The sequence below is a fragment of the Dipodomys merriami genome, unplaced genomic scaffold (assembly GCF_024711535.1).
Source record: "Dipodomys merriami isolate MVZ:Mamm:240054 unplaced genomic scaffold, mDipMer1.0.p SCAF_4, whole genome shotgun sequence".
Taxonomy (NCBI): domain Eukaryota; kingdom Metazoa; phylum Chordata; class Mammalia; order Rodentia; family Heteromyidae; genus Dipodomys; species Dipodomys merriami.
Window position 1 is genome coordinate 10479112 of NW_027205603.1, and position 26196 is coordinate 10505307.

Genomic DNA, 26196 nt, shown 5'->3' on the forward strand with positions numbered 1-26196 from the left:
GCCCAGGTGGGTCTCTGGGCCTGGCTTGCCTGAGCGCGGGGTGCCTCAGAGGCTGGGGGCAGATGCACATACCAACTCCACCTGGGGCTTGTTAACCCAAAGGCAAAGCCACCCCCATACACAGAGTGATCTGGTAAGTTCTGCCCACACGGGGCATGGGCTGGAGCTGGCCTCCACATGCAACCATTTGGCCCATCTTGGCCCTCCTCCTTCCTTCACTCACTGGTCTAGATTCAAGATTTACTTCTGGCCTCAAGTCCTCTCCTTCCTTAAATCACCTCTGAGGAGGAAGAGGGGAGCCCAAACAGAGGTCAGCCTGGGAGACATGGCGCTTGTCCCACAGCCCACAGCGAGCTGTTCTCCTGGGGGTTCGGCTTGTGTGTGTGTACACGTGCCAGTTCTGGGGAGTGTGGGTGCTGCCCCTGAGCTTTTGTGCTCAAGGCTAGCACTCTACCACTTTAAGCCACAGTGACATTTCCAAATTTTTGGCAGATAACTGGAGATAAGAGGCTTACAGACTTTCCTGTCCAAGTTGGCTTCAAACTGTGATCCTCAGATCTTGAGTAGCTATAATCACAGGCACGAGCCACCAGTGCCTGGCAGTTCTGGCTATTTTTAAGTGTCAGGCTCATCTTCAGAAAGCCAAGTCCCCCACTGCTCATGGCACTCCCAGGAATGTACTGTGGGTGCTAGAAGAAGATCTCCTCATTGAGGCCTTGTGTAGAGCCTGGTGAGCAGCCACCAAAAGGTCTGGGCAGAGTCGGGGCAGGGCCCACAAGGCCCTCCACCTGCGACAGTGCACGTTCATATTTGGTCAGGTAAGTCTCATCTAACAAGGGAAAGTTTAAAAATCACATGGCAACTTCTCTCCTTTTCTCAAAAACAAAAAACAAAACAAACAAACTAAAAACTAAGGAGCAGCTGACTCTCCTGAGAGCAAGGAAAGCAAAGGCCCCGTGCGGAGGTGGTGTGTGCAGGGAGGCAGGGAGCATCCTAGGACCAGGAGGACTTTCCTGCACTCGGGGAAGGGGCCGAGTGAGCATGGTTGGCCTGGCCTGGCTCTCATGCAGCCTTTGGGAGCCAGGAGCCCACACCTGCTCCCTCGTCCTCCCTTAGTTCTTCTATCGAACCCCTCAGCTCCCAGAGCACCCAGGGGAGGGACATGGAGAGCAACTCTTACCAGGAAGGCAGAAACGGGCATCAGTAGAAACCATGCTGGAGCCATAAATTCTTAAGGAGTCTAGAAAAGACGCAGATGGTAAACAAGGTGAGGGATCCTAGTATCAACTCACTGCATGTCATAAAATGCCCCAAAACCTGTGATGGGATTTATAGCAGGGGACAGGAATGGCAGGATGCTGACAGAATGTCACAGCTGTGGAAGACCCAAGGCCTGGCCCGTGGCCAGGGCGCGGTTTCTTGCTCATGCTCCTGCCGGGCAGGTGCTGCTTTTCTTTTTTTTTTTTTTTTTTTTTACTTTTTTAAAAATGGAAATTTTATTGTAGTCTAATTTTATGAACTTTAGAGACAATATTAATAGAGAATTGTTCTGTAGGGTTATGATCTATATTTTTTTTTTTTTTAAATTGTATTTTATTTTATTTGAGAACATACTGTACAGAGGGGCTACAATTACATGGGCAGAATAATGCATACATTTCTTACCAAGCATTGCAGCCTCCTCCTTTGTTTACCCTTCACTTCCCTTCCCTGCCTCCCCCCTCCCCCCACCCAATTTTACCCCCCTCCCCCCACCCAATTATACCCCCCTCCCCCCCCCACACCGAAATTGTAAAGCTGGTTTTGACATGACATTTTGTACTTCTCATTGTTGCAACAGGTCCACCTGAATCCTTAAACGATTTGTTTGTCCCCATCTCCTCCACATGATATACTGATATCAAATATAGTGAAAGCGGGGGTTACACTGTGGGGGAGGGACATACAAAGCAATAAAGGAATAATCTTATAAATGGTGCTGCTTTTCTTCCCTGAAGCTTCCCTAAAGTGAATGGACAAGTGGGCCACGTCCACACTCCACGTCACAGGAACTGCCTTGGCACACTACCAGCTGCCTCATGACACAGGTGGATCCGCGAACCCCAAAAGAGCCCTTAGAGGGGCACTTGCTGTCTATAAATTTTACAAAGACCCTTTTAGATTGAACTAGCTGAGCCTCTGAGGGGTAGGTGAGTTCCCACAATCTCCACTCAGAGGCAAGGGAAGGACTTGGGGCTTACCTGGTCCCATGTTCTCCTAGGGAGAGGTGACTTCTGCCACCCCAAGTTTTCTTCAGGAGACTTTAACTCATGTCAATCTTTAGAGAAAAATGACATCTTTATACACATGTGCTCTAGTTGTCTGTTATTCATTGAACTATTTTCAAGTGCAACAAATAGTAATAGTTTAAACACAAACAGTAAAAAAGTCTTCAGGAATTAACAGTATAGGAGGATGACTTCAACCTAGGTCCCCCGAAAGAGGAGCCTGTTTTTCTAGCTCCTGAAAATGCTACACACTTTCTGGGCACATCTACCTCTTGTGGACAACTTCTCAGCAGCCCAAACTTAAGACGTGGTTTAGATTTTGTTCTAGAGATATGTACTCAGACACAAAATGACATGACTGTGTTCCGTGGCCACACTTTAGAGAAACGATAGCTTGAATTTTTATACATTAGCTCACTTATATTTTCCTTCAAAAACTTGGCTGCCTGGTTGCCAGAAGATAAGATACTGTTTGAATTGAAATGTTCTCCCAAAAGAATCCTTCCAGTGAGGAGAAATGAAGTAATCTGCCAAATATCCCAAACCCTTCCCCCTTAACACAAGATTTGTTTAAACATTATTTATTTTTTGTCTGTTTACTAAGGCACATGACGTATAGAAATACTGAGGTACAAAATGCAAATTTCAGCGTAAGAGTTTTTGAAATACTCATTTTGGAAAATGAAGGCGAATGTCATCCTCCAGAACATTCAGCTTTTAGCTTGTTTTTTCTTTTGGACCAGCTCAACCAGCAACTTGTACCTAGCGATACAGTCTTCCTGTAGGAAAAAAGAGAGAGGCAAAGAAGTTATTTCCATGAGTTTGTGCTTCCCACACCGCCAGCCTTCTTGTGGTCTGTTGGTGGGCTTGCTGTGCCTACTACTAGCAAAAAAGCCTGGTGTTCATTACCTTTGACCAGAACACTCTGGAACTTTCTGGGCAAGTGTAGCTGGCCATGGGTAGGTCTGCTTAGACATTTTAGGTGTGCTGCAAGGCCAGCTTGAGGTGGGGGTTGAGGGGCAGTTGTCTGTGGAGCACATCAGTGTGAGGATGGTGACTTTCAGCTTGCTCACTGTAATGGTCACGTGAACAGCTCACTGTTTCATCACACATCACTTCAGAGTGGCCAGGCAGCCACAGTGCTAGTCTCATTTGGATGTGCCTCTCCCTGGGGGCTGCTGGAACCTTCCTGGATGGGCCATGGCAGCCAGGCCTTGGGGGAACTCTTTCTCCTGCTCTTTCTTTTGGTCACCATCACCTCCAAAGTGAGGTTTCAGAATGACTAGCCCTAGAACTCGGCTATCTGTAGCAGTCATCTCGGTGTGTGTGTGTAGGGGGGAGGGCACATTAAAGCTGACACATGATCACAAGGTACTTTCTTGAATCCATCTGTTTCTGTTCAGACAGTACTAGCTCCATGGTGCTTCAAACCTCTTATCCAGGATAATTGCCTTATGCTCTAGAGCAGGTGACTTCATCAAGGGGCTTCGAGCAGGAAGAAATGGTATTAGTCTTCTCCCAGGTTTTAGCATAGCACTGTTCCAGGAGTCTCATCCAGTAAGTGCCTTTTCTGCATCCCCAAAGACCACTCACAGCATCAGTACCAGCCTTTCCTTAACATGTGTCTAACAGCTTAGTGCAAGGAACCCGCTGTGCAAGATCCAGCACAGCACTGGGGAAGGACAGCGGTGTGCCTGTGCCCTCTGGGAGCCGGAGGCTCTGAGAGGTCACTGTGGCTCTGGGATGTCACTGTGGCTCTGGCAGAGGGGCTGTGACAGCCACGCCGGAGCAGGGGACAGCAGGCAGCCCTCCTGGACCTTGTCCTAAAGTCAAGGCTTACAAGAGGACACCTGCAGGGCACAGAAATCCTGCTCACTTTTGGCTAAAAACAGAAAGGATTTCAATCCTCCAGGCAACAACCTTCCAAGGAATGCACAGTTCTGCGCCTTCGTTCTAAGCCAATGTCAGTTCATCACACATGTAAATGCTATGTCCTGACGGACAGTAGAGAAACTCAGGGCCAATGATTACTTCTGGCTAAGTGGCTGGAGAGGATGGGAGGATCTGTACTTCCTAAGGAGATCAACTGCTAATGGTTTCTTTTTCCTCTCCAGGAATTCTCAGCCTCATCATCTTAAAAGTAGGTGACAGATAACTAGACCTGCACACTCGGGGACGCGCATGGCCACAAGCTAGATTTTTCCAATGCAGAATTTCAATTAAAAAAAGAAACATGTAAATGAGCATCACTGTGCCCAGAGGCAACTGGGTGATAGTCACAGAAGGCACTGGAGATGGGTTCCTTTGATTTTCCGGTGTTTGTGAAGTCTTAGACTGAGTGCACAGCCAAGGAAAGAAGGCTCAGGGGCCATGCATGAAGAAAAACCTGGGCTGGGATGCTCATCTCCTCACCTCTGCCCATAGATCACACAGCAGAGGGGGCAAGGCTGAACCTACGGCGAGGTCCTGCAGGGCCCACCCACTCTTCCTCCTGACTGCATTCGACATGACCCGAAGATGCATTTTAGCAGCTACCAAGAACTATAGACAGAATAGAAGTCAATTACAAACAGCAAGATTACTGAGGGTAAGGTGGGTCCTAGATGTCACTCTTGCACTGAACTCATAAGTTCTAGCTCAGAGCTTCTTGGCAGGCCACCTCTGCTTCCTTGTAGAATGGAGGGTTGTCCTGATAGAGCAACAGTCAACCCTACAAGACTCTCTGGCTATCCCTTTGTCAGGGAGCCAGAGAGCTTTGTGATCTAATGGGACATCTCTCCCTGGCGTGCAGCCCACCGCTTCCCCAGCTGCTGCCTTTCAGGGTGAGGATGATGATGCTCACCAGCCCCAGGCTCCCCTCAGACTGCCTCCGCCTCAGATGTGTTCTCCAGAGAGGTGGACAGGTTGAAGTATTGTGGAAATTTATATTCCATAAACTTTTTTTTGAGTGTACATAATGACTAAACCTAGAAGTGTTTATCGCCTTCCCATCTACTAAGTAACAGATGTCCGTGCTGAGGAGCAAAAAGGGGTAGAAATGAATCATGTGGATAGTTGGGTAGAGGACAAAGGTGGAGAGCGGTTCAGGTGGTTGCGGCCATACCAGTAGGACTCTACTGGAGCTCTTGGGTGTCGCTCCTCCCTCACTTCACCCACCTTACTCTTAGAGGGGACACATTTGGCTATTTTGTCCCAGCGGTCAGTGGCTCCCTTTGGGTACTGCTGTAATGCCAACTCCAGGAGTTTCTGTTGATTCTGAGTCCACGCCTCCTCTGCAGCATGAGTTCTCTCTTTTTTCTGGCTCTCTTCGTCACTGGATTCATTTTGTTCTGACATATCAAAGTCCTTCTGCCTCTTTCCCCTGAACTTCTCCTCTGGCTCCACCTTTGTTACCACTTCAACTAGCCTCACTGGCTTCCTCCTCCGAGGCCGGACTTCAGGGGCCGCTCCCTCCTGTTCGTTGGCCTCCTGCTCCTCCTCCTCTATTGCTCCCTCTGCGTCTTCTCTCTGAGTGATTATGTCATCTGGCAAGGCCGTGGCCATCTTGATGGATTTGGAATTCTGGACTGTTGACTTGAGTTCAGAGAGTCTGACCATTCCTAAGAAAGAGGTCATAACACACAGGAAAGGGCAAGGTCAGCTCAGGGACGATGACAACAGGGGCTACCCACGTACACATCAGGCAGTGTGCTAGCCAGCTATTTTGCAGATGTTATTGACCTTACTTTACCCATTATTCTAGAAAAACAGGTATCATTACCTGTATCTTAGAGAGAAGCAGAGGTGGAACTGGGACTCACTTCTTCTTCTTTTTTTTTTTTTGTCAGTTGTGGAGCTTGAACTCTGGACCTGGGCATTGTCCCTCAGCTCTCTCAGCCTAAGGTGAGCACTCTACCACTTGAGCCACAGTGCCACTTCCAGTTTTCTGGTGTTTAATTGGAGATACAAGAGTGTCATGAACTTTCCTGCCTGGGCTGGCCTTGAACTGCGATCCTCAGATCTCAGCCTCCTGAGCAGCTAGGATTACAGGCATGAGCTGGGACTCCTTCTTTTGACTCTGAGACTTTGCCTTTTCATTGCTTTAAGGAATAATGGGTACATGCAGCCAGGTTGTAACCACAGAACACAGGGATCTCTTTGAGAAGTGATGACTTAGCACTTATTAGGTAAGGGTATCTTTTTTTTGGGTGTGTGTGTGTGTGCTGCTTAGCTTTTTTGTTCATGGCTGGTGCTCCAGCACCTGAGCCATACCTTTACTTCTAGCTTTTTGCTAGTTAACTGGAGATAGGAGTCTCATCAATTTGTCTGTCGAGGATAGCTTTGAACCACAATTCTCAGATCTCAGTCTCCAGAGTAGCCAGACGTTCAGTCATGAGCCACCGGCTTACGCCAGCCTGATTTTCAATAGTCAATAGTCCTCAGACTTGAAGATAACTCACAAAGACCCATCCAACCAGTGATATACTGTTGGCTGTGCTAATAGATGTCAGCAATTACTTTGCAATTCAAGTTATAGAGCTTTTCATAAAAATCTTTCCTAAGCCAATTATGTGTTTTTGCTAAGTAAACAGCAAGTATATTTTTAACAAGTGAATTCACTGTTTTCAGAATTTACAGGTTAAAGTCCACTTTCAACTTTTCTAATCTGTAGAAACACTTCAATAAACTACTTTCTGGTCTCTGTTTCCAAAATAGTCTCTCTATAGCAGAAGTATCTTTCAAAACCACTATTTTCCCATTCATTGTTAAAAAGTCATCTTTCTTTGCAGAAACATTTTTAATTTAAATTTTTTTTTTTTTTTTTTTTTTTTTTTTTTTTTTTGTCGGTCGTGGGGCTTGAACTCTGGGCCTGGGCGCTGTCCCTCAGCTCTTCAGCTCAAGGCGAGCGCTCTACCACTTGAGCTACAGCGCCACTTCCGGTTTTCTGGTGGTTTATTGGAGATAGGAGTCTCATGGTCTTTCTTGCCCGGGCTGGCTTTGAACCGCGATCCTCAGATCTCAGCCTCCTGAGTAGCTAGGATTACAGGCGTGAGCCACCAGCGCCCGGCTTTAATTTAAATTTTATTGTAAAGGTGACGTACACAGTTACATAAGTAAGGTAATAAGTACATTTCTTTTGAACAGTGTTACTCTCTTCCTCATTTTCTCCTACTTTCTTCCCTGACCCCCCCCCCCCCCAACAAGTTGTAAAATTCATTTCCAACGTAGTGTCTCACCATTTTGCAGAAATACTTGGTTGCTTAATTTTTTTTAAAGTATTGGCCTGGGAATGTGGCTTAGAGTGCTTGCCTAGCATGCATAAAGCCCTGGGTTCGATTCCTCAATATCACATGAACAGAAAAGCCAGAAGTGGCGCTGTGGCTCAAGTGGGAGAGTGCTAGCCTTGAGCAAAAGAAGGTCAGGGCAGTGCCCAGGCCCTGAGTTCAAGCTCCAGGACTGGCCAATAAATAAACAAACAAACAAACAAAAAAAGTACTTACTTAAAATTACTTTAAAGCTGCTTGGTGCCAGTGGTGCATTCCTGCAATCCTAGCTACTTAGGAGGCTCAGATCAGAGAATCATAGTTCAAAGCCAGACTGGGGAGAGAAGTCCAAGAGATTCTTATGCCCAATTAACCACCAGAAAGTTGGAAATGGAACTGTGGCTCCACGGTGACATAGTATCAGCATTAAATGAAAAAAACTAAGGGACAGCACCCAGGCCCTGAGTTCAAGCCCTAGTACCAGCATGAGCATGCACACGTTTGCCCCCCCCCCCCACCCCCACAGAGTTACTTTAATGCCTGTGTCACGAAAGATAGTCCTGTGGTTATGAGAGTGTCCCTGTAATTCTACAGCAATCTGTAACCCCACAAAACCTGATATTTTGCAGCAATATGCTGAAAATGAAAGGATCAGTGACAAGGCTGCAACATCAGGATTTCCCACTTTTCCTCAGGAAATCTCAGTGACACACATAACACACAGAGTGAGGGTTTAACACTGTATATTAAATATCCCCTTTCCTTCTCTTCCCTGCTTTCCCTCCCCTCTTCTCCCTTCCCTTTCATTCCTTCATAAAAATTAAACTCAGAGCTGGGTGCCAATGGCTCACACTTACAAGTTTACTACTCAGGAGGCTGAGATCTGAGGATCACGGTTCAAAGTCAGCCCAGGGAGGAAAGTCTATGAGACTTAATCTCCTCTAAGACTACCAAAAGAGCCAGAGTGGAGCTGTGGCAAAAGCAGCTCAGGGATAGTGCTCAGGCTCTGATCTCAAACCCCAAGATCAGCACAAAAAAAAAAATCAACAACTGAACTCAGTAGAAATCCTAACATAGTCTTTTGATCATTTTCCTCACCCCTCTTTGGAGACTATTATTCACGACAATAAAACAAATGGGGGCTGAGGGCCTACAGCTCAAGTGGTAGGGCACCTGCAAAACTGAGCTTAAACCACAGCAATACCAAAAAGGAACCCCTAGCTACTCAGAAGACTGAGTCAGGGAGGTAAAGGCCAACCTGTGCAACGAAGTGAGACCTTGTCTTTAGAAAAACAAAATCACTCCCCCTCCAGAATATGGCGTGTGTATATTATGGACTATTATGTAGTCATTGTATGTGTGTGTGTGTTTGTATTGGGCTTTGAACTCAGGGCCTCACACTCTGGCTTGGCGTTTTTGCTTGTGGCTGGTGCTATCACTTCAGTTATGCTTCTAGTCCATGCTTCAAGTCTTGTGGCTCTGTCTGCATTGGTTGGCGCTGAACTGAGATTTTCAGATCTTGGCCTCCTGAGAAGCTACAATTACAGGCATGAGCCACGAGTTGCAAGGCTTAAGGCCAAATACTTTTATTTAAATATATTCCTATCTGTAGCAGACGATCACTTCCACCTCATGGACTATTAACCAGCTTTATTTCTCTCAACTTTCTACTTCAAAGTATTTACAATCTTAGGGCATAGCTTCAGAATTTCCAATATTTTGGAAAGAGCAGTTTTATGGCTTTGATGGATGAAAGCACTTCTTGGAGAATTTTAATATGCTTAACAGATACTTAATTCCAAAATCATTTGAATCTTTAAAGGCTATGTGAAAATAAAGTAAAACAGAGTGAAGTGAACTGGTGACCAAGAGCTAGTAGTATTTAGAGAGCTGAAGGGTATTTGGATGTGGCCAGACGATGACTAGTTCTGCATTTTCCTCTGTGAATCACTGACTCCATTTATTCTCTGCTCCATGCTGCTTCTGGGGCCACCATCTGGCAGTGAAGGGCACTTCCAGCCACAGGCGACATTTCAGATTCCTACATATTTCCTATTGTCTTCATACCACTTTTTGGCCCCTGTGCCAATGCTCTAGGAAGATCCAGTTACTTGCTCTAGCCTGCAACACCTATCAACATTTCTCGAGAAAATCGTGCAGGGTGACTTATCTTACTTATTATACCATTGCCTCTTTGTCCAAACCACTTTGTTGGCAGAAAAGGAATCTGGAAACACTCTCTCCCAATGCTTGAATCCTTTCTGGGGACAACTTTGGAGATCTCTGAGTTGCTAATTAACCCCTGGCTTGTCTGCATTGCTCTCTCAGACCTGTTTTTGGTTAGGTTGAAGAACTTAAACTATTGATTTTGAGTACAGAATCTCACAGAATGAGTTAATCTTGGAGGAAACGGATTTGTGAGAGCTGTTTATTCTGAAGGGTAGTGCTGGATATAGGGAATGGTGGTAGACAGGGGAGATGATATGAGAGCCTGTACATGTGCATTTGTGTGATGTACAGACTAGCTTTCTCCTGCATTCCCTTCTCCACAAATAGCAAGGAACAGGCTTACATAATTCTTTAATCATACTAAATGAATGATCTTAGCACAAACTGTATGTACAGGGTCAAATTGGCTTGTTGGTACCTGTAACTCAATTCTTTTGTGTTAGGATCAGTAGCGTTCATTGGGCAAAAGTATTACATTTGTATTTAAACAAATGATTATGAAAAAGATCAATTTTGAGAAGCCATACTGGGTTATTGGGCTAACTTACCTGGGGAGCAGGTAACTGAATCCTTTAGTTGCTTGACTTTGGTTGTTACCTGTTTCAAAACATAAAGAGCAAAATCCTTACTTCCCACATACCTTGTATGTCAAGTGACCTGTATCATGTAAGGTATATGTGAATGAACAGGGCTCATTAAGTCATAAGTCTAGAAATCCATTTATTGACCAACAAGAAAAAAGCCAGGGAGATTAAATGGCTTGTTCCAGAATGCCCACCTATTCACCAACAGACTTGAAGTAAGAAGTCAGATCACCTCACTATTAGTCCAGCAACAGTGCTATTATATCAGGCTGTCTCTTAAAATATTCTAGGAACCGGTGGATTATGCCTGCAACCCTAGCTCCTCAGGAAGCTAAGATCTGAGGATTGCAGCTTATGGCCAGCCTGGGCAGACTCTTATATTTCTAATTAACCATCAAAAAACCAGATGTAGAATTGTGACTAAAGTGGTAAAACACCAGCCTTGAATAAAAGAAGCTCAAGGATGGTGTTCAGGACCTGAGTTCAGGCCCCACAACTAGCACACAAAGAATAAAAATGAAAATAAAAATGCTGGGGCTGGGAAGGTGGCTCAGTGGTAGAGCGCTTGCCTTGCATGCATGAGTCCCTGGGTTCCATTCCTCAGCACCACATAAGCAAAAAGAAAAAAGCCGGAAGTGGTGCTGTGGCTCAAGTGGTAGAGTGCTAGCCTTGAGCTGAAGAGCTGAGGGACAGCCCAGGCCCAGAGTTCAGGCCCCACGACCGGACCCCCCCAAAAAAAAGAAAAAGAAAGAAAAATGCTAATATCAAAATCACTATATAAATGGGTAATTTTAAAAAAGAATATCTAGAAATTGAATATCTAACTTTGGTGGAAAATACTATGCCAGTGAATATACTGATCACTAGGGAAAGTGACATTTTTCCTAAGGATTTTGTAATATAACATTCTTCACTTTCAGGTAAGAAACCTTAAGAGCTTAGAAGAGTGATACTAAAAGAAGAAATTTTTAGCCAGGTGCCTGTGACTCATGCTTGTAATCTTAGCTACTCAGGAGGCTGAGGTCTGAGGATCGCTCTTCAAAGCCAGTCTGGGCATGAAAGTCCATAAGAGTCTTATCTCCTGAAAGCTGGAAGTGGAGCTCTGGCTCAAAGTAGTAGAGTGCTAGCCTTGAGCACAAAAGCTCAGGGACAGCACCCAGACCCTGAGTTCAAGCCCAATGACTGACCAAAGGAAAAAAAAATCTTTTGGACCAAGGGAGAAACACAGCAAATTTACATGTGTGGAGTCACAGAAATAAAGGATGTTCTTCAATAATAATATCCTTGTTCTTTCTTTGATCTTTCCTTTCTTTCAAAATAAATGGCAGCATATTGTTCTCCTTATTGTGTAACTTGCTTTAAAAAAAATTTAAAGATGTCTTGGAGATTTACCTACATATATATTACCTTTTAAAAGCAGATTTTTCTTTATAGACATGTAACAAGTTCCAAAATTATAGATATTTATTATTCCAGAATGTTTCCTTGTGCCCTAAATAATGGTCTCCTTTGTCAGGGACAACTACTGTTCTGATTTCTACTATATATCTGAAAATGTACTGAGATCAAATTTAATTAAAAATTTAATGTCAACCGGGCAATGGTGGCTCATGCCTATAATCCTAGCTACTCAGGAGACTGAGATCTAAGGATTGAGGTTCAAAGCCAGCCCAGGCAGGAGAGTCTGTGAGACTATTATCTCCAATTAACCACTGAAAAGTCATAAGTCAGAAGTGGAACTGATGCTCAAATGGTAGAGGACTATCTATGAGCACAAAAATTTAGGAACAACACCCAGGCCCTGAGTCCAAACCCCAGGCCTGACACCAACCCCCCTCCCCCCCAAAAAAACAACAACCCCCCAAAAAACATAAACAAATCAATTGCCCCAGTACATTTATCAAATAAGATCAAATAAGACATTCTTTCTTTACTTATGGAGTGTTAATGTTATTAGTTATATTTCATTCATTTTCTATATTTTTAAATACCTTTCCCATTAATACGTGTATGTATATATATCACACACACATACACATACATACACATTTGTGTTTCTGGTGATACTAGGGTTTGAACTTGGGGCCTTGAGGTTGCTTAGGCACGTCTCTACCACTTGAGCCATGCCCACAGCTAGAGTAAAACGTCAGAAAGTGTGTTAGTTTCAAGTTTGCCAGATCTGGTATTCTATCTTAGCCTTACTTTTTATTAGCTGGGAAACCTTGAGCAATTTTCTACCTTTTCTTTGTTGTGCATTACTTTCTAAAATATTGACTCTTAGGGCTGTTTAACTTTAAAATAAGTTCTTATCATGATAAGAGATATTTAGGACTGGTAGGTATTTAAAACTCAGTAAATATTACCTATTTCTTTTTTCTTTTTTTGTCGGTTATGGGCCTTGAACTCTGGGCTTGAGCGCTGTCCCTTTGCTCTTCAGCTCAAAGGGAACACTCTACCACTTGAGCCACAGAGCCACTTCTGGTTTTCTGGTGATTCATTGGAAATAAGAGTCTCATGGACGTGGGCTGGGAAGGTGGCTCAGTGATAGAGCGCTTGCCTTGCATGCATGAGGCCCTGGGTTCGATTCCTCAGCATCACATAAGCAGAAAAATAAACAGCCGCAAGTGGCGCTGTGGCTCAAGTGGTAGAACGCTAGCTTTGAGCTGAAGAGCTGAGGAACAGTGCCCAGGCCCAGAGTTCAGGCCCATGATGGACACAAACAAACAAACAAACAAACAAACAAAAAAAAACAAGAGTCTCATGAACTTTCCTGCCCAGGCTGGCTTTGAACCGAGATCCTCAGATCTCAGCCTCTTGAGTAGCTAGGATTACAGGTGTGAGCCACTGGTGCCCGGCTAATATTACCTATTATAATCAAAATAAGTCATTTCTTTTCTACTCTCATAAAGGACAGACTTAGAGAAAATACTTGAAGCTGCTTAGAATCACTGGAATTTAATTCCAGATCTCTTTCTAGTAAGATGGCACTGCTTCTCATTAGAAACATACTCAAATAACCCAGCAGAAGTTTCCTTGACTTCCAAACTTTCCAACTCAAAATTTCATTATAGTACAATATTCCTTTTTTTTAACCCAAATCAAAGAAGAAAATGATCTTCCTTCCTCTTATTACATGGATCCTCACAAAACTTCTATCAATTTCCTTATTCTAGCTTCATGTTCTTTCTATTCATCACATAATATCCCAGACCTTAAAACGTGGCTCAAGTGGGCTCTCCTCTAAATTTTCCTAGATTTTTATCTTTTTGATTCCTCTTAGATGTCATGAGAGTACCCTTAGTTTTCCCTTTTTTTCTCTAAATGTTCCTTCACTGGTCCCTCCTATATACTCTTGCCTCTTCCACATTTATTCCCTGAGATCTCATCCTATGTATCAATACCTTAGATATTATTATATTAGCCTATGTCAATTGTACAAAATAGAGGAAATTATTAACTTGTGTCTTTAGCTCTGCCCTTTCCCTTGGAATGCCAGTCTCACAGAGATTCAATTCTGAAAAGGGATTCATATGTGGAATAACCATACTGTATCAGGCAGTGCGAATAAGTTGTGCCTGTATGTACATGTACATATTTCTCATCAGCAACATTAGATAGCTATATAATCCTCATTCCCATTTAAGAAAATGTGAGTCCCAAAGAGTGTAATGTCCAAGTTAAAAGGCTTGTGAGAAGATGAATCTAGGAAGTAGGGAGCTAAGGTCATCTCTCAATCACCTTTTAAAACCAATCTCTTGTTTTATAAAGACGTGTCAAGTTTCCTTTCTTTTCTACTAAATGTCTTCCCTTTCTGTCTTGAAATCTCTTTATCACTAAACCATTTTTATCCCCACCTCCTTTGAGATAAGGTCTCCCTAGTAGTACGGAGTGGCTTTAACCTTGTAATTCTCCTGCTACAGCACCCAGAGTATGAAGATGACAGGTATCTGACACCACGCTCAGCTCCCTTCCCCCTACACACCTTTTTAAAGAGTACTATCATTCTAGCCTAAAGCACAACAACTAATAGACAATTATGGATTATTCTTTCTCTTCCCAAATGAGTTGCCAAGTTCTTCACAGAATCAATCCCACCTCTTCCTTCCTCTCTGACCCCATCACCTATATTAAGTTCCTCACTCTCACCTGATTTTTCAGATACAGCCTTCCAGTGGGTTCTCAACTTAGTTCGTACAAAATATCATCCCCCAAACAGAGTTCTGGTCAAATACCTGATGGCTGACTACTGACTATATAATATTTAATTCTTAACTTGACATAAAAGGAAATAAACAATCTTATTTTATTCTTTTTCCTGTATGCATCTTTCAGTTCCACAGAATTAAACAATTAAACTCATAGATATAGCAACTCCACCATAGTTTTGCCTATAATTAACACTGGCTGAAATAGCATTCCTTTCTCCATCCATGTCTATTTTGCCCTTAGCCAGACCATTCTTCAAGGTACTCTCAAATGTGCCAAGAAAGCCGGTGCTGGTAGCTCACACCTGTAATCTTAGCTACTAAGGAGGCTGAGATCTGAGGATCGTGGTTCAAGGCCAGGCAGAAAAGTCTGTGAAACTCATCTCCAATAAACCAGCAGAAAACTGGAAACCCTCCTCCCCCCCACAAAAAAATGTGCCAAGAAACTTGAACTTTTTTTATTTTTTTGTTGGTCGTGGGGCTTGAACTCTGGGCCTGGGTGCTGTCCTTAAGCTCTTTAGCTCAAGGTTAGCGCTCATCACTTGAGCTACAAAGCCACTTCCATGCCACTTCTGGTTTTCTGAGTGGTTTAGTGTAGATAAGAGTCTCTTGAACTTTCCTGCTTGGGCTGGCTTTGAACCTTGATCCTCAGATCTCAGCCTCCTGAGTAGCTAGGATTACAGGTATGAGCCACCAGCACCCCGCTTTGAACACTTTTTTGATGTTTACTAACTCTCATCATAACTGTTAGATGGTATGTTAGAGAAATAGCTGTTAGCTTTAGTTCAATTACTCCAACCCATCATTCATGTTTTCCTAGCTGATCTATCTACGTTTTATTCATTTTTTGAAGTGAGATACTGAAATTTTAAATCATTGTTAATATTTTCTTTTATATGAAAGGTTAATACATTAAATGTTTTGTTTTCTTAAACAAAATGGATTACTAATCTCTGATTCCTCTGCAATAAACAAAGTCCAGTGACATGGAGAAGAATATTTAGTGTTCATACAAGAAACACTTCAGTGTCATATGAGAAAAATTATGTGCCTTAAAACCCCAAACTTTTTTTTTGGTCCAGGTGTGGGGCCTGAGCTCTGGGCCTAGGCACTGTCCCTCAGCTCTTCAGCTCAAGGCTAGCGCTCTACCACTTGAGCCACAGTGTCACTTCTGGTTCTTTTCTTTTTGCTTATGGGGTGTTGAGGAATCAAACCCAGGGCCTCAGGCATGCAAGGCAAGCACTCTACCACTGAGCCACTTTCCCAGCCTGACCCCAAACTTCTTAAGTATAATGTATCTCATAGCAATGCCTAATATTTAAATTATCAAACACTAGGTTTCTTTATTAAAATGGAGAGAAGAAAAGGAAAACTCTGCATTTATCGCATATAATGTACAGCAGAGCTCCAAGCAGGCCAATGCAGAGAATCTCTAGTTAACCAAGGAGTTTAATCTGATGGACAGAAAAAGTCCCACAACTTCAAAATATTACTCTGCCTCTCTCTTTCAAACAGAAAATCAGGTTGCTTGTAAGGCATATACCAATCATTCATATTCTTGAAACAATTTGGAGACTTTAAATACTACTGTGTATGTGTCTCTGTTAACATTCGATAGTTATTTACTAGTATCAATGTAAGTTTTATATCACAGTAGGTAGGGACTCATCTAGCAAGAACAAAGCATTTTGTTCCTTTTCTTTGAAGGTAAGGAAGGGAGAAGAATGGAAATCAGGCTCGAACTCAAGACAATTATGACCACAGAAAGCTGGTTAAGTGTTCAGCAAGGGTAAAGATGAAAAACCAAAAGGACATTCTTGTTCTTTTCACAATTTGGGGTAAGGCTAGTCTGATTCTAAGAGTAACAGACTATATTTGCCAAAATAGAAAGTATTTTCAGTTCATGGCTACATTACAAAGCTTCTTTTTGACTGAATATTCCACTTCTAATTTTGAAACAACCATCATAATAATATATATATATGTCCCCCGTGCTCACTATTTCCATGCTCACTGTGGCTATCTAAAATAAAACTATCAATTTTATGATCTTCCCTTCTCTCCTCACTGGCATAGCGGGCTGCTTATCTAACTAACATACCTCTTACCTCACACAAGGGAACTAGTAATTATAAAAGTCTGTTTAAATCTAGCCACCTGTCTTTTGTCTTGCTGCCTTACTTGGGCCTTTTCTAAACAAGCAGAAAATCTCCAATCAGTCTGTTATCACAACCAGAATGCAGGAGATTAGTGACCATGGAGAGCAGCAGAATCAGTTTACATCCTTTCAGGCAAGAGAATAGTATTACTTCACAAGCAAGAAATCTGAGGATCCATGACCTTAATTTAGAAAATCTGCAGTTAATAATCATATTCAAGTTTGTTTTACATGCCAGATATTTTTTGTTTCCACTGTTGTTACAATCAGAGTGTCCTTTGTGGTTCCTAAAATTATTTGCCAAAATGTATGTATTAATATTTAAAATATTTAACCCATAGTAGGTCATAAGTATAGGTAGATTGAGTTAAAATACAATTTATACTGAAAAAAATTTAAATATAACATTGCTTGAATTTACCCCAAACAGAAATTAGCAATAAAACTCGGCTAATTATAACAAGGAATATACTTAATTCCTTTCCTTATTGAGAAATAGTATATATTTTTTACTCTTCTGTCAACCTGAAGAACCATATAGATCCCACCACTGCCTCATTTTCACCTCTCCCCCTAAAAGGTCAATTGTTTCTGCAAGGAAAGAGAAGCAAGCCTGAAGCTACAAATTTAGCAGGGAAGCTAGGTCAAAGAACAGCTGTGCAGAGCTGGGATAAACTGGTCAGTTTGCAGAGGTGAAGGGAAATATGATGCCAGCCAACTGAACCTGGCTTCTTTTTCCTTTCCATTTTTTTCATAGTCAAATACTTAATGAAAACAAATCTAATTAACACCGTAAGTCAAAAAGATGAAAAAGTGAGTTTTTTTTAAAGTGTGATAAACTTTCACTTAGCATTCTAATAAAGAAACTGCTAGCAGAAGAAATGTTCTAGTAAAGAAACAGCTATTTCAGCTGCTTCACATGACTCACAAGTCATATTCCTGTGTGTTATTAAAATGAATTAGTTGAGTATTCAGATACCAGTTCTCTTTAAAAGAGAGTGGCTCTCTCTAAGCTGGATGCTGGTGGCTCACACCTGTCATCCTAACTACTCAGGAGGCTGAATTCAAAGCCAGTCCAGGCAGGAAAGTTTATCTCCAATAATCCACCAGAAAACCAGAACTGGTGCTGTGGCTCAGTGGTAGAGTGCTAGCCTTGAGCTAAAGAGCTCAGGGACAGCGCCCAGGCCCAGAGTTCAAGCTCCCTGACTGACAACAACAACAACAAAAAGAGAGAGTGGCTCTCCTCCCTCTCTCTTCCACTACCCCCCCCCCATGGCATAGTGTCAAATGCATTATGATATACAATAACATAGAAAAAAGTTACAAAGATTTTTTTTTTTGGTCTGGTTGTGGACCTGAACTCTGGGCCTGGGCTCTGTCCCTCAGCTCTTCAGCTCAAGGCTAGCGCTCTACCACTTGAGCCACAGCACCACTTCCGGCTTTTTTCTTTTTGCTTATGTGGTGCTGAGGAATTGAACCCAGGGCCTCATGCATGCAAGGCAAGCGCTCTACCACTGAGCCACCTTTCCAGCCCACAAAAATTTTTTTTGATGCTATAAAACTTTAGGTCTCTTAACTATTTCCAAGGCACTCTTACATGAAAACAGAACAAGTATACACACAGTCTCTCACTCAAAATGTCATGATTGTCACCTCCCTCAGGGAGGCCTGTGGAGGATAATTTCACATGAATTATTTCTTTAAAGTGAAAAGATTTACCTCTGCACCAAGACTACTCTTTTAAGTATAGATATCTAGATCTAAGAGGCTATGGTAGTTCTAGCATGTGTATTCTCAGCATTTTTTCAAACATTCATCTCCTCTTGGAAAACAAAAAAAAAATGTAATCAAACTTTAATGAAAAATCAGGTACAATTTCTACACAGTTTGCTCTTAGCATTAACCACAGTGCCTCAAAGTACTATAAAAGCTAAAAGTAGTTTTTAACTTCAAAGGAGACACTAATATTCTCTATCTATGCAATTGGAGAAACATTCTTTTTTTTTTTTTTTTTTTTTTTTTTGTCGGTCGTGGGGCTTGAACTCTGGGCCTGGGCGCTGTCCTTCAGCTCTTCAGCTCAAGGCGAGCGCTCTACCACTTGAGCTACAGCGCCACTTCCGGTTTTCTGGTGGTTTATTGGAGATAGGAGTCTCACGGTCTTTTCCTGCCCGGGCTGGCTTTGAACCGTGATCCTCAGATCTCAGCCTCCTGAGTAGCTAGGATTACAGGCGTGAGCCACCAGCGCCCGGCTGGAGAAACATTCTAAGCCCTTTTATACCAATGTTTTATAAGCTGTTGATTTATTTTTAATTAATTAATCATATTATTAGCAGCTGTATAGTTAAGAGCCATTATACTTAAAATGCCATAACCATGGAATATCTTGCCTGTGGTCTGATATTACTGATAAGTCACTATTAACTTTTACAAGCAACCTAAAGTAAGAAAATAAAATGCATATTTTAGCAACACTCTTAGCAGAAGGTGTCCCTGTGGTTCTCCAGTCGCTCAAGGTAACTAGATTCCTCAAGAATAGCAAAGAAATTTTGTGACCAGATAGAATTGCTGTATCCTCCAGAACTATACTTTAACTTTGAAGTGACTATGATGCAAAACATCTCATAAAAACTTAAGTAAAAATCTTGTGGTCCCCCCCCCCCCTTTATTATTTTGGTGCTAAAGACTGAACCTAGATCCAGGCACATTCTAAACAAGCAGTCTATCTTTGAGCTACATCCCAGTGCCAAATAATAGTCTCTCTTTGTGTATACATATGCCAGTACTGGGGCTTAAACTCAGGACTTAAGTGCTGTCCCTCAGCTTTTTCACTCAAGGCTGGCATTGTACCACCTGAGCCACAGTTCCCTTGCCAATATTTCTGCCCAGGCTGGCTTGGATCCTCAGATTTCAGCATCCAGAGTACAGAATTACAGAAATGATCCACCGGCTCCTAGCTGGTAGTATTTAATGTGATTTTTTTTTGGAAGCAGACTGTAATTTGGACTCAGGGCCTTGGGCTTGATTGGGCCATATCTCCAGCCCTAAATGTGATAAAAAAAAAAAGACTTATATAGTAACAATATTCATACATGTTATTAAATATTTTCAAAGCAGTTCCTAGCCAAAAGGAAAAGGAAGCTTGACAGTATATTTTTGTGTTTGTTTCTATGTTCAGAAACATTAAGATTTACTATAGAAAGTAAGTTACACTTAGAAGAAGTTTTTTTTTTTTTTGTTACTGTTGTTTGGGTAGCTGTGTTTAGTATTCATTTGGCAGGTCTTTAAAAAAAATATTGTGTTCACTTTCCAAACAGAGCTAAAAGGCATAATAACAGAATGAAATGGAAGAAGGAGTAATTTAAATCTTTCAGAGCCCTTAAGAATTTTTGAACTATAGGATATATTTGTGGTAAATTTAGCAAAGAATAGTTACTATCCTTTAAGAAAGTAACAGTTGGGTACCTAGTAGCTAATACCTGTAAAGCCTAGCTACTCAGGAGGCTGAATCTGAGACTCTCAGTTTGAAATCAGCCTATGTAGCAATGTCCAAGTCTCTTATCTTCAATTAACCACCAAAAAGCCAGAAATGGAGATGTGGTCCAAGTGGTAGGGTACTAGTCTTGAGCAAAAAGCTCAGGGAGAGCTGAGTGCCAGTGGCTGATGCCTACAATCCTAGCTACTCAGGAGGCTGTGATCCTCACTCACATCGTGGTTCAAAGCCAGCTCAGGCAGGAAAGTGGGTGAGACTCTCATCTCCAATGAACTACTCAGAAAAACTAGAAGTGGCACTGTGGCTCAAGTGGCTCAAAGAGAGTGTCTAAGCCCTGAATTCAAATCCCAGGACCAGGCCACAAAAAAAAAAAAAAAAAAAAAAAAAAGCTCAGGGAGCTCAAGCTCCTCCAGGACAGGGACACAGAGAGAGAGACAGAGAGAGAGAGAGAGAGACAGACAGACAGACAGATACACAATTAGAAAAATGATGCAAGTAAGGTTGTTTCAATTTCAAACATTTACTGAATGCTTAGAATACGTTTGGTGCTTTTAAAAATGTTATCAGATGTAAATTTCCTGGATGAAGCATTCAAAGTTTTAAGTCAAAAGTTTTCCTGGTAAATATTTGATTTTCAAAATGTTAAGTATGACCATTCACACATATATAATACATATGAATGATCATATGGCTGTACCTGTATAAGTCATTTCTGTATATAAGAAAACACACACACATATGCAAACTTGTCAGAATGAATGGTTTGTATCATCCTTGAAATAAAAAGGCAAACATTTGCAGTATAGGAATAGTGCTCATTTAATTAATCCAAACCACCTGTCTAAATACACTGGCAATTTGTACTTCAATGCTAAAAAGATCCAGCTGAAATACAACATCTCTAATTTCTGATCAGTTTGAAAACTGTCTTTTCCACAATTAAAGGGTCACTATAAACATAAAACTTGGCATTGTTTTTCTGTGACTAGGTTTCAGTAGCATTAGTCTCCAAACAGTACAATTCCTCACACAGCTGTTAACTGTGAAAGAGGGGACTGATTCACATCTGCTTCTTGTTTATTTCATTAATGGTTCACTTCTAGGTTCTCAAAGAATTGCAGTCTTTCTCCAAAGATAATGCAGGACCCATCTATGTCTACCTCCTACATAGTTAGCTTGTTCTGGTTTGTCACTCTCTATACAAAGCAAATCTCAGTGAACTCACATCTGTCACAGATCGACCCAATTCGTGGGCAATCTTTTCCCATCGACCTGGGGTCCCTCCTGGGAACTTAACCATACTTCTTGTCAGCTGGCTGAGGTCCTCTTCTGTCCATTCAGGTGCCTGTAAAACATTAAAGAAAGTAAAGACAATTGACAGGATGATTGGTAAAACATTTAACAAGCCTGTGAAACAACTGGCAACATGCTTTCTGCAAAACCCAAATGTATCTAATAAATGTATCTAACTAAAATGTATCAAAGTCTGAATAAAGGCCTGAGTTACATATTTAGGATCAGAAGGTAAAGCTCTAGCAGCCTTAATTTTGTGTGTACCAAATAAAAATATTTTCAGAAAAAACTCATTTTACATCGAACTGAGAAATCATTATATCAAAACTTATGAATTCTTGCTACTAAATGCAGTGCTGCTCACAAATGCCTTTTTATGACTATTGAAATTGACAGGGTTTTGGTTTGTTTTTTGTGCTGATCCTGGGGCTTGAACTCAAGGGTGGGCACTTTACCTGAGCTTTTTGCTCAAGGCCAGCAATCTGCCATTTGAGACACAGCTCCACTTCCATGCTTTTTGGTGGTTAATTGGAGGTAGAGTCTCAGACTTCCTTGCGTGGGGTGGCTATGAATATTGATTCTCAGATCTCAGCCTCCTAAGTAGCTAGGATTACAGGTGTAAGCCATCAGTGCCCAGGTAATAAAGTTAAACATATATATATATATATATATATATATATGTACACACATACACACACACACACCCATTTATATAGACACCTTAAAGAGAGATCAAGAGCGAGGAGCCAGTGGCTCACACCTATAATACTAGCTACTCAGGAGGCTGAGATGTTGGTTTAAAGACAGGCTAGAAAGGGAAAGTCCATGAGATTCTTATCTCCAATTAAACACCAATATTCTAGAGGTGGAGCTGTGGTTTAAGTGGTAGAACGGTAGCATTGAGCACAAAAGCTCAGGGACAAGTGCCCAGGCCCTGAATCCAAGCTCTAGGGCTTGTGTGCACACGTGCACACGTGCGCGCGCGCACACACACACGGAGGAGAGAAAAAGACAGGAGAGGAGAGAGAGGAGAGGAGGGGGGGAGGAGGGGGGGAGGAAGGGGGGAGGTGGGGTGGGGGGAGAGGAGAACAAGAATAAAAAAAATAATACAAACATGAATAAACATGATTTAAGTAAACATACTGGTTCAGAATCAGAACTGAAAGATGTCTTGTTCATTCTATGTAACAGTAGTTAATTTTAAAAATAAGTTTAAGTTATCAAATGATAGCATTTTATAAAAACTGAGGAACAACTACAAACTGTTGTGATCAGACCTAAATCATTCAGTGCATGAAAAACAGTATTTCATTTTTCAGAAATTTTTCTAAAAGTTGACAAAATTATTACTAAGTAAAACACCTTAAAAACTACAAACAAAAATTCTAACAGCAACCATGTTTTCTGTAGTTTACTGCAGCATTACCAGTAATAAAACACAAAACTAATAAGCAAAGAAAAATACCGAACAAGAAAACAATATGTGCCAATTATTTTCATACTACATTTTAGTACTAAGTTATCTCCACCAGAAGCAGTAATTATATTCATATTAAACAATGCTCAAAAAGTCAGCAGAGATTGAGCAAGCTGAACTTACTTTCCTTTGACTAGAAAGAAAGACATAGAAAGTAAGAAAGAATAAGAAAGGGGAGAAGGGAAAGGGGAAAAGAGAGAGGGGAAAAGGGATAAGGAGGATGGAAGAAAAGAAGTTAGAAAGGAAAGAAGGAAGGAAGAAAAAGGAGGAGGGAAGGAGGGAAGGAAAAGGAAGAAAAGGAAAAGGAAGAGAAGGAAAAGAGGGAAGGAAAGGAAAAGAAGGGAGGGAAGTGGAGTGGAAAGAAATCTTTGAAATAATACCTTTTCTAATCACCATTTCTGATAATGAACAGGCATACATCAGGCAGTTTGCATTACAGAACCATCAGCACAGAACAACAGTCAGAGGTGAGTGACCCCAGGGACTATCTCCACAGCTACAGCAAAGCTTCTCCCTGACACTAATCCTCCCTGTCATTCTCCCACTGTGCTCTAACCACACTGACATCCGCCTGCTTCACTGCAAGCTTAGGGGCCCTTACTGACTTTTTACTGTCTCCCCCAATCAATGGTTCAAGCGTGCTCTTTTCACCATGTCCAAATGGCAGCTTCACTCATAATCAAAGTGCACTGCCCCTGTTAAAGGGCTTTCCGAAAGGCTCTTCCATTTGCATTCATTTGCAAAGCAAACTACTTTTATTCACTTTGTTCTGCTATCAAGAATGTTCCCTGAAGCAGATAAATTGGCATAAATACAACCTGCCACTTAAGAGTCAGTAAATAATAGCCAATAGTAGGGAGGATTTTATCAATCATTCTATTTTGTATCCACTAAGAGCTGAAAGCCTCAAACATATTCATCAGTACAGCCCCTACAATACATGCATAAATTCACTTACATAAAAAGTGAATTTAGGGTCTGGTCAGAATTTCTTTGATATTTAATGAATATCAGAAATCAAAGTCTCCATATCAGATGATTTAAAATTTTACACAGTTTTTCTTCCCCCTTTTTTGTCTTATTTAAGGAAAAGGTATTATTTTAATTTAAATACCATTTAGGAACATAATTGGATTTTCAAGAAAATGATATTTTTATTGCTAAAAGCCAAAGTTTTAATAAGCCTACAAATCAGTTTCAAAGATGCCAAAGAGTTAAGTTTTGAGTAGAATTTAAGTATAAGCTTATAAGTACTAAATCCTACCATGAAGGACATTAGGTTGAAAGTGCACGAAGATATACACTGAGACAGTATTAAAACCATATGATGTATTAATGCAGTTTCTCACTAAATGAAATTATCTAATTTCTGCAGTAGTTTTAACACTCACTCTTTGGAGCAAACACAATTGTCTAAAATGTTGAAAACATAAATCATTGCTTCAAATAGAAAATCAGTTAAAAGAAATTTCTATTTTTAATAGATTGGCTTTCCAAATATGCTATACAACAATGAGAGTTAGGGAACGATGTAATTTTAATTCCTTGTTAATGAGAGTCAAAAAGTAAAATACCACTTATGTTCTCAGAAGAGAAAACTTTAAATAAATATTTGGACTGATTTTTCTGAAAAATGCCTACTTGTAGGACAAATTTCCTATTAGTTTCAGTTATTTCACGGCCATAATTTTTTTTATTATTAATACTTTAATAATAGCTAGGACCATAATCTGAAATCTGAAGCCTTTTAGCAATTCATTATTCTCTGCTCTGCATCTGTAAGGCACTTTGGTGAATGTGTAATTCCTCAGCAATAGTTAGTTGGGTCTTTAGAAGCAACAGAGCCTACTGTGATTCAGCTACTACAGCAGCCATGAGGGTGGCCATGGTGTGAATGTATTCTCCCTGTTCTAATCTGAAGCCAACTGTAGCTGTGAAAGTCAAATGAATGCATAAGCATACTGCTTTGCCACTTAAAACCATGTGTGTCCAATATTACTGAAACACTGGGCCAAAAATTCATCTCTATAGTGAAGTAATGGAAGATACCACATGGTGTGGGGACAGCTGTTGTGACTACACAAGCATTGCAATTTTGCATCAGAAAAGCCCTGCTCTGGGAATAGCTCTCCATCCTGAATACAAAATAAAAGGGAAGTTTTCAAATTATTCAATATTTTTATGTTATGACTCCCAAATATATCTACTACATTAAAAACAGATAGAAAATTTGTATTACCAAATAATGTTTTCTTGGAGCTGATACATAAAATCTGCTATGTTCAAAGACTTGGTGCCTTTGAAAATCTTTAATATTCTTAGGTTATAGGGATTTGAAGCTGTAGGGAAAAGTCATATTTTGTGTTATATACTCTACATACTTGTTTCTTTTCACAGCTTTAGACCATACAATGTTTACTACAAAGTATTATGCAAAGATTACAGTGGCTGAAAACTTACAGCAAGTTACAGGATAAATATACTTGTTACTGTGTCTTCATATTTTAATAACCAATGGTCCTTTCCTAATACAGAAAATTCCTAAGAAATATTTCCATTGAAATGACATGCTAATCATCAATATTAATATAACTGCAGAACTTAAAATTTTTGGATTCAACTTTTTTAGATTTAGTTTATTCTCAGAGCTCTTACCCAAAAATACAATATCCTTACATAGTACCATCATGTAAAAAATTTGGATGTATAACTAATAATATGGGGATGGTATAATACTCATTATCTGCTACCTTCTAAGTCTGTTTTATATACAATTTCCATTTAAAATTGTACATTTAGCTTTCCCCTACCCAATTTTCTTTTCCAAATTAAAAACTGAGTATAGGACTTTTAACCACTACAGACAAGTAAGGTGTCAACAACAAAATTAAAAACAAATTACCTCAAATATCTTCAATCGTATAAAGAGAAGCTCTTTCTTTGAGGCTTCTCTTCCTGGCTGGTGGATGGCCCCCATATAGCCTTTTTGTGCAGGGGAAATCTTTGGTGTCTCTTCTTCTTCTAAGAGTAGCCTCTTAAAACAATTCCAGAATTCATTAGGGTCCCACCCTATGACTTCATTACCTCCTGATAGGCCCTCTCTGTAAATACAGTCGCCCTGGGAGTTAGTGCTTCAACATATGAATCTGAGGGGGGCATAATTTAGTCCAAAACAGGAAACAAAAAGAAAAGTTGAAATCAAAGACCACAACTTAACCCAATTGCAACCAAAAATTTCCTGGGAGAATTT

The 26196-nt window shown here is 41.0% G+C and overlaps 1 protein-coding gene across 2 annotated transcripts in view; it reads right to left on the minus strand.

Annotated features, from left to right (window-relative positions):
- Positions 1-26196, minus strand: part of Dnajc1 (DnaJ heat shock protein family (Hsp40) member C1) — a 189185-nt gene that overhangs the window by 23660 nt on the left and 139329 nt on the right. Inside the window, exons 9-13 of one of the 2 annotated variants that reach the window (XR_011365605.1) lie at positions 21402-21521; positions 10288-10336; positions 5424-5866; positions 2241-3046; positions 1181-1240 (exon numbers count right to left, since the gene is read on the minus strand). Coding sequence is in view for 1 of the 2 variants with exons in the window: in XM_069990497.1 (XP_069846598.1) it covers positions 2978-3046; positions 5424-5866; positions 10288-10336; positions 21402-21521 (681 nt within the window). In the remaining variant the exon portion in view is untranslated. Of the gene's footprint in view, positions 1-1180; positions 1241-1790; positions 3047-5423; positions 5867-10287; positions 10337-21401; positions 21522-26196 lie in introns of those variants that run through there. The other variant, XM_069990497.1, reaches the window with a different exon arrangement.